Genomic DNA, 9403 nt, shown 5'->3' on the forward strand with positions numbered 1-9403 from the left:
CGACACACCACGCAGTCCATTTGATGCCTGGAAACCTCAAGGCTGAGGCTACTGTTTAAAGTCTGCACAGATTTATGTGGGAAAAGTATTCATCTCCAACTAATGAAGAACTATGTCGTCTTTGACTTTGATGTTGTACTAAAACATAGACCGGTTACTGCTTGGTGACTGTGCACAAACCACGTTGGAGTGGTTAAAATTAGAAGACATATTACGAGGAAAATATTAAACAATTTACCATGCAATCTTTATAATCCTTACACTTCTATCTATTTATCACTATCTATATCTATCTATCTATCTAATCTATCTATCGAATAACCACATTTGGAATAGTGTCACCATCTTCCTGTTTTGGTACTTGTCTTCATTCTGCACATTGTTGCTCTGAAGCGTGTGTTTAAAGAGAGATTTGACAGTATTTGACCTTGACGCTGGCTTGTTTGCAATCCACAGAAGACAGACTGGTTTGTTCGGAAACTGCAAATGCTCAATTAAAGAGGAGAAAAAACATAGCAAAACCATGTAGAGAGTCGTTTTCCTTTCCCAACCCAAAACTATATTAACCCCAGACTACAGTCATGTGCTTGGAAAAGTAACCGGACACACAATATTGTTCCAAAGTTGTTTAATATATTGCGTCTAATTTCCCTTCATTCATTGATTTATGAACGCGGCTCAATGGCATTGTGTAAACTTGTGGCCCTATTTCTGATTTTAAAGTTTTTAGTCTATTGAGATAGAAAGAAAAATTTGTTTTCCCAGTTTTGAAATGTAAACAGTGGCCGAGGAAGAGAGAACCAGAGAGACGGACTTTTTCCCGACAGCAGCAGAGTGATGGAGAGAGTCAGGCTCCCTCAGCACCGATAGGTCTGCCTTTGGTGGGAGGGAAGGGGGAGGGAAGGGGAGGAGGGGGCCCTCGGATTAAGAGGCTGAAAACTGGTTAAAACGTGTCAACGTGTAATTGCACGATAAGGCCCCCTCGCGAGGAATCCGTTGGCCCCGTTGCTATTTTCTATGGCGTCCCCGGCTAATCTCCTCTCGCCACATTCGGTCTTCTGCAATCGGTCCCCCGTAATCTCCCACGACAGAACCGGGTCCAACGTCGGAGGTGAGGGTTTTTATAGGAGAGGGAGGGAAATATGCGGAGGCGTGATAAACCGATGCCGATTAGCCACGTTTGGGACACCGGGAGCACGCGGGATGGGGGCGCGTAGGGTTATGAAGCGGGGGAAAGCCAGAGCAGCGGGGTCCAATTTGTGCCAAACAGAGCAGGAGAGGATGGGAGATGGGAGGCACAAGGCTGCGGACGGGTCCCCTCGCGGTGACTGGCCCTCTATGGGAGCATCCGGGGCTTCTGGGTAAAAGTAAAGACGTGTCGATATTCATCACGAGTCTGTAGTTCTTCAAACCAAGCAGCACTTGTAGTGACGGATCATCATGTTACATCTCAGATGATCATAGCTTTTTATGGATTTGGTATTGGGTATTTGGATGAACATACCTTGATGTTTGTGGCTCGATGCTCCTCACAGTTAATTTTTTGTGGCAAAGTACGTCCTTGCTCTTCCATCTTGGTGTCAGAAGCATTTAGAGGAAAACATACCATGTTGATCGTACTTTATCTTTTCATCAGATAGCATAAAGCGGTCAAATGACTTTCTTTTTCATCTTTTAAATTCCCGTTGATCACTCGACTTATTAATTCTTCTTTTTACTCAAACTTTGTTTAACTTTAGGTTCCACTCACGGTCTTTGACATGGTAACAGTTTTAGTTATTCCTTTTACACTCTTGAGTGAAAACCCAATCGTTAGCCTTTCAATCTTAGAGTATATATTTCCATATCATCAAGGGTTGAATTCATGTAAGTAATACTGACTACCGATGATTTTACTCTTTAAATGATCCCTGGCAGGTTAGCTTCGGCAATCAATAACGTCACATTTATTAGTTGTCATCAATCATGCTATTGTTAAATTCAAATAAAAAGCTCCTTTCTTTGTAATCACTACGAATAAGAAAAGAATACTTAGCTAAAATAGTTTGTTTTGGTTTTGAATTTACAGGTTATATTTGTATTTATAACAATTATAAAGTTATAAAACAAATTACATTTCTGAAGATAAACCCCTCCCACTTGAATCCAAATTTAAAGAGCAAAGACAAATCCAAGAAATAAAGCAATCTGAACGTAACCACAATAAATCACACGGGAGCATTCAGGGCTAATACATACCTTCAGTTTAAACAGCTGACATCCACAGAAACAGCTTTATTAAATGTGATTTGCATCTGTGTTGCCCTCTCGTTTTTAAGTCCGGACCCGTGTGGGAATTACTCTGATAAAACCTGGGGTGTTGTTTGCCGGCCTTTTTGTCGGGGGTGACCCCCGGCTGCCCCGGCTTACACCGCGACTAATCCCCATTCTCCTCCAGCACAAAAACCTGCTCTCCTCCCCTCTGCGCTCCGCTCATTCAGTCATCCCTCCCTCTCCATCCGACCCCGGGGCCTCCAGTGATGCAGCCATCACATTTAAAGAAGGAAATAATTTAACAACCAGGAGATGTGCGCACACACACATGCAGGCGTTTGATGCTGAGGGGTGAGGAATGGGGTAAGACTGGAGGACCCAGGTGGAGGCGGGGTTGAAGTGGGCCCAATTGAGGCCAGCTGAAGAGTTAGTAGTTCATTGACCAGTCGATACTCTTGTTTTCAGATTTACTTTAGCTCGAGCTCTAGATTACTGAGGTCATGACCCTGATACAGGCTGAAAAAGAGGAAGAAACTTTCAATTTTACCAACAGACAGAACCACAATTTCAGCACGTCGTGGTAAATCTCAGACGATGGATAGTCAAGTCTAAAAAGGATTGTGGGTGGAACCCGCTAATGAGAGAATACAGCTCATAGGAAAGTGGAATAACCTTTCCGAAAAATACCCGGCATGCCTTTTCATCCCATGATGCAAAAATGTATCCTCTGGCAATGATTAATAATCAACAGGAACAGTTATACTCTAAAGCACGGCAGTTATCAGAAATGTGGCACAATTTTAAAATGACAGGCAAATACAAAATGAGGATGTCAGGTTATTATTTTGTACATGTCTCTTCCTGAAGAACATCCTCAACCAACAAGTGTTTGATTGAAACTCTGAGTTTCAGGATGTTGGCTAATCTGTCCTAATATGAACTAATATGAATATCAGCTGTTGGAGCTATATATTGTGGGAATAAAAGATATATATAAAATATTATTTTATAATACAATGAAATTGAAGATGAAACAAGAACAAAAAGTAATTTCAGGAGAAATAATGTTTGCCTGTAGCCTATTTTCATATTCTGCCCCCTTATTCCCAACGCCTTAATATGACACATGCAGGAATGAAATAAACATCATCAAGATTCATGCCAGCTGAAAAGAGGAGAATTAGAAGATCTAATAGATTATATATTTAAATATCGCAGATATTTCGTATTTAAATTATTTTCAATGCAGTAACAAAAAGGAAATTAAGGGCCCAACTGAAAAAATATGTTTGCCTTGACGTCAATAAAGCCGTGCTCATTCAACGATACAGTACGCTCGTTTTACAATATTAATATATTATATATAACAACAACAAATTTAACGAAAAATGGTTTCGTCTTTACCCCGAAAAGGAAGCTTGGTATTTTGTAAATTATGTACAATTGAATAAAAGAGTTTTCAGTAGGCCTATTTATTCACAATTTACAAGATTTTACAACAACAAAACAAATTCAAATTACACCGACTGACTCACATGTTTACAAGCATTAAAACTGGAAATCAATTTAAATTGCAGCCTTGAAACTTTTTTTGTTTATAACACGTCTCCCACACCGCCCTCCATTTATTATACGGTTCCCTCTTTAAACACGTTTTCGGGACCCTCCAAACACACAGCTGGTGCCTTTTTTTCTCCACAGAAAAGTCGGGAAAAAAATAACCTTCAAAATGCGCCAGCCTTCACGGATTATAATTTAAATCGTGTCAAAACTTGGCATGCTCTGTTCCAGAGAGCAAAAGTAAATCGGGTGCGCTTTCCTTTAGCTCGGACAGACAAAAATCCATCACTGAAAGAAAATAAAAACGACAATAAAAAAAAGTTTGTTCAAAGTGATTGCATTTTTATGGCTGTAGCCGCCTATAATTTACAATTCCTCAGCAGTCTGCGCCCACATCTAAGTGTTTAAATATTTGGTTGTGGTCTGTAGTGCCTTTAGTACATTTAAGAGATTTAAATATGAGTCAGAGGAACCGTCCCGTTTACCGGAGTGGAGCCGCTGCTCTGGTAGTGCTGCGGGTGGAGCACGTGTAGTCTGCTGTGAACCGCCGCGTCCCCCGCCACCTCTCCGGATGGCAGATACATGCTGATCATGTCCCGCAGGTCCCCCGCGGGGCACGGGGGCGGTCCGCGCGCCGTGGACACCGGGGGGCTCGCGCTGGGCTCCGATTTCACCAGGGACCCCAAAGTCCCTCCGATCGTCCCGGACACCGGGGAGACGCCGGAGCTCTGGTGCTGGTGGGTGTAGCCGGTGATCCCGCCGTAGCCCGGCGGAGACGCGCTCATGTAGCCCTGGGAGTTCGAGATGGGGCTGTAGGACAGCGCGCTCATGTCGTACCTGTGCACGGGCTGCGGGTTGTGGTGCGGGTGGTGGTGCGGGTGGTGGTGCGGGTGATGGTGCGGGTGTCCTCCGGAGCCCGGGTGTTGCGTGTACGCCAGCTGCGCCTCCTGCATCATCGCGTGAGCCGCCGCGGCCGCGGCCGCCACCTGGCCCGAGTACGCGCCGTTCGCCCAGCCGTTGACGTGCGTGGCGTAGCCCACGTTTCCCCCGACGTGGCCCCCGCCGGGACTCTCCAGCCTCTGCCCTCCCCCCATCCCGACACCCACCGGGGAGCCGAGGAGCCCGCCGGCCAGCGAGTACTTGTCCTTCTTCAGCAGCGTCTTGGTCTTCCTCCGCGGCCGGTACTTGTAGTCCGGGTGCTCCTTCATGTGCATGGCCCGCAGCCGCTTCGCCTCGTCGATGAACGGCCTCTTCTCCGCCTCGGTCATCACCTTCCACTCGGCGCCCAGCCGCTTGCTGATCTCGGAGTTGTGCATCTTGGGGTTCTCCTGGGCCATTTTCCTCCGCTGGCCCCGGGACCACACCATGAAGGCGTTCATGGGTCTCTTGATCCTGTCCTGCGGGACTTTGCCGCCGGGCCCCCCGCCCGCTCCTCCCGCGTGTCCCCCCGGGTTCGCCGGGTTGGTCTGGGGCACCACGGGGGAATGCAAGTCCGTCTCCATCATTATGCTGTACATTCACCTGGTCTTGGTAGGACAACGCTTCTCCGTCAAACACCCAGACTCATTCAGTCTGGCCCCGCTGAACCTCCGAGCAAGAGAGCGACCAGGCGAGTGTGAAAAGACGCGCAGACAGAGACGCGAGGAAGCCGCAGCCTCAGGGTCAAATCCACCCGGAGGTCAACTTGTTCCCCTTTTCTTCTCCCCCCCCCTCCTTGTCGATCAGACCAGCGTGCGCCCACAGTGATGGAAGCCGCTCGTTCTCGCTCACTTTGGGTGACGCTGAACTGGGAAAAGTTGCCGGAGCTGCTCGGGCCGCGCGCTCTGACAGCAGCTAAATGAGCGAGAGGCGGCCAATGGAGGAGCTCCGGCGGAGACGTGATTTGCATGCAGGGGCTCGAGGTTCTGGTGACGTCGGAGCGCGAGAACTAAAAACGACTCCCTCTGTCATCTTTTTTTTGTGCATGGAGCCCGAAAAAAAAAAAAAAGAAACGAAAAGAAAAACATACGCAGCATGCGAACAGTTTAATTCCCATCATCTTGTCTTTGTGCGAGATCATATTTAATTTGTCCAACGGGTCAACATAGTAAAATAAAATAAAAACGTTAAGAAAGATGCAGCTAATATAACTTGATAACGGTAATAATGACATTATCTGAGAAACAGCAATTGGTATAAATAAGAATAAGCTAAATGTGGCGATCATTTAATAAAAACTACCTTTAACTGTGGTGATAACCTCTTTGTAATAACACACTAATAATAAAGGCTCTTAAGCTCGTGTGTATGCACCACATCAGAAATAGGATATGTGATTCTGAGATTACATACTTATCATACTCGTTTAAATGGTTCAAAATGCCCATATCTTTCAATTTCCCCCTGTTTTTTTTTGTCAAACTATAAGGGCTTCACCGCCTCCTATTCAGAGCCACAGGTGCTTTTCTGTTGTGCCCGTTGCTAGGAAACAGGTGACTGACGCCCGGAACACGTGCCATTCAAAAGGGCCCCTTTTGTTTGTTTCACCAAAGCCGCTGGAGAGCACGAGAAAAAGAGGGAGGGATTTAACCCGCGAGAGAAACTACAGTAATCCTATAATACACGTTAGAAATATATTTGTAATGATGACGTTTGAATAAACTAATGGAACATGTTGTGGACATCATAAACCTGCAGCTGCAGGCCGCCTGCCATCAATAGGCCCCACAACGGCTTCCACGCTCCTGTTCTTAAAATAGGGATCAAGGACACTTGATCAAGCCGTTTTCCTGTGAGACCGCCTTTGATTTGATTGAGTTTGTAAAAGAGAGACTGCTCTTTTGAAACAAACATCCTAAACGTTATTAAGTAGTGAACAGAGATACAAACTACTACTGGTTTTCTGCATATTTTACCGGCTGTCCAATGAATATGTCCTTGGTAAACTGTGATTAATACTTATTAGTACCCATCGACGTTTCCTAGAGCTCAAGTCAAAAATATAAATATATACAAATGAACACAGACAATGTAAACGGTTCACTGAAAACAGTAAATGTTCTGAGAATCAATCAATCATAAATGATTCACTGCAGCTTTATATTTCACATTACTTTGTAGCATAATGTCAGTTTCTGTGCATGTTTCAGCACTACGGTGCAGTGAAGAAGGAGGAATTGGGCTCTATTCCATTTCACATTGCGATTTGTCATTTGGTGTTCGGCTGTCCTCCTGCTTCACTGGCTTCCCGTCATGTGGAGGATCTTTTCAGCCCTCTGGGATTATGCTCCCAAGTGGCATCTGTCAGGTGCCGCCCGCCTCTCAGCGAGCTGATAAACTCCACTGGCGTCCTGACAGGGCTGGATTCTCCTCTCGCTGCCTTGTACCGGTTGGCTTAAGTGGCTTGTAGGATGTGTTTTCCACGCACACCGTGACAATCTCCTCTCTTTCTGCCTCTTCTCACTCGGACACGCAGAGGCGAGCACGGTGCATCTTTGAAACGCCGCCACGGATCCAAGTCAGGCGTCGGGCCGGATATAAAATTTAGCGCATTGACAGAAATGTCTCGCATAATAATAACTTGCGAGTGATCGCACTTTGTTTCATTTTACTGACGTGGCGTCCATTTGTCTGTGGGTTTCACGCCCACGCACTTAAAGACAGATTGAATAACAAATAACAAAATGATTCAAGCAATATAACATAACTGCACCTTTTAAAACCTTAAAGTAAGTGAAATGTCAGATACGTCTACCTCTGAACTCTACCAGTTAAAGCTTAATCCACGGCTATATTCAACCTTTGATAAATTAATACGATGAGCAGTGAGAGTAAAAACATTTCTGTTCACAGAATGATAAACAGTACGAAAAATGTTTCCAAAGATCTCGTCACTAAATAATGTTTGCAGGGATTTTACTGTAATAACCGAATTGTTTCAAATGCTCTTTTCAAATGTAATTATTACAAAATACACATCTGTGTGACCCAGCTGGCACAAGAAGTCAAACACAGCAGAACTTCCCTCATCATTGACGATCATCAAACATAATTATGCCTAAAATATCTGCAATTTCATCCCCTCGACACGCACTCAGAGACAGAGCAGAGGATCAAAGAGAGCTTCGGAGATAGAACACGGCAGAAAGGAGGTTCTCCACTTCTGCTATTTGGCCTGAAATCTCTAAGCCAACAGGCCACAAACACACACACACACACACATACCGGCCTCACGGAATCAAAGGCATTTCTCCTGTGCAGCAGCCGGCCCGGTGGGTTTGTTTAAGGCTCGCTGTCACAGCAAGCTGTCAGCTCTACTGGAGTCAGCCTTACAGGCAGGCCAGGGCCGCAGCACACACACACACACATACATACATACAGTACATACATTCAACAGCATGCTTTGACATGTGTCAATATACGTGCTCAGAGAAACCCTTCAGCCGTCTCATTTACGGACGTGGTGCTGATGAAAATAGTAATTAATGATACTACAATATTTCGCAATCTCAGTAGTCTTCAGTGAAAATAGTTTGAGATTATGCATTTGAAGGACAATTACTACTAAACCTCTATGGCTATATTTAGACATTTTAACAATATTTCATGCAACTTTCATGAGGCATTTTATAGACTAAAATGTTTCATTGAAAGTCAAAAAAGCTGTATAACTCAGTGACTTCCATTCACAGGGTTGTTTAACGTTGTGATCCGCCTCTGTGTTTGCTGCAGGCAGAAAACCGATGGCCGACGCGGTTAGCTCGCTCGAGGCCTCGCCCGGGGACGAAGACACGGCGAGCTGAACGCAGAGAACAACCCGAACCCTCCGAGGTAGCCGAGTTAGCTCACGGGTCCACCTAACGACCACCAAGTAAGTCTGCAACCTCAACAACATACGGATTATGTCGAATTATGTGATTTATCACCACTATAGAAACTGCAGAATGAGACGTCCGACCTTATTTTCATCTTCTTGTTACAAAGGAGCGTTTGGTCTCTTCATTAATCTGGTTCCCATGGCAGCCGATGAGAATGATTTCCCTTTGCTTCAACAGCATTTGCAGACATCGTGAAGCTTTGACTTTAATGTTGTGATATTCACTTTTTTCAATAACTCCCATGAATAAATTAACCAATTGCAGCAAATCCACATGGAGACTAACATCATCTTTGTTTCACCCCCCCCCCCACACTTCCTGTCAAGTGTCAAAGTAAAGTGGCCCGGTGTACCGAACCCTGTGAAGCATTTGCACTCATCATTTAATCATCGCACCTCGTCCTTTGATTGATGCCTAATGAATGCCCGGGTCTCGGTTTACAAGGCAGCCTCTAACTGAGCCTTGCTAATGGCTTTTTTCCTCGTCTGCTCGACATCTCTTCAGACGGAGACGTCTGCAAGGCCATTTTTATTTTTACAGCATTTCTCATATAACATACGGTACTTTGTGCAGACCGGACCAACATATTCTGTTCAATCGACATCTGCATGTTCATTTAAATGTACGCAGAAACGGTCTGAATCTAGCGGGAGAAAATGCAATTCATGCAGAGACGTACCAAACTCCAGCGCTACACTTCTCACTATGGATTTCACTTAATTCTCTGCTGCAGG

At 45.1% G+C, this 9403-nt stretch overlaps 1 protein-coding gene and 1 long non-coding RNA gene across 2 annotated transcripts; both read right to left on the reverse strand.

The window, feature by feature from the left end:
- Positions 1–618: 618 nt before the first annotated feature.
- LOC144409488 (uncharacterized) lies at positions 619–2493 on the reverse strand. The gene is made up of 3 exons (XR_013467949.1): positions 2239–2493; positions 1505–1573; positions 619–1357 (listed from the first exon to the last, which is right to left on the reverse strand). It is a non-coding gene; the product is annotated as an uncharacterized LOC144409488 (long non-coding RNA).
- Positions 2494–3709: 1216 nt separating this feature from the next.
- sox1b (SRY-box transcription factor 1b) lies at positions 3710–6104 on the reverse strand. Its single transcript, XM_040182773.2, has one exon. It carries the CDS (start codon positions 5328–5330, stop codon positions 4266–4268), a length of 1065 nt encoding a protein of 354 aa, XP_040038707.1. The 5' UTR covers positions 5331–6104; the 3' UTR covers positions 3710–4265.
- Positions 6105–9403: the final 3299 nt, after the last annotated feature.

The sequence above is a fragment of the Gasterosteus aculeatus genome, chromosome 1 (genome assembly GCF_964276395.1).
Source record: "Gasterosteus aculeatus chromosome 1, fGasAcu3.hap1.1, whole genome shotgun sequence".
Taxonomy (NCBI): Eukaryota; Metazoa; Chordata; class Actinopteri; order Perciformes; family Gasterosteidae; genus Gasterosteus; species Gasterosteus aculeatus.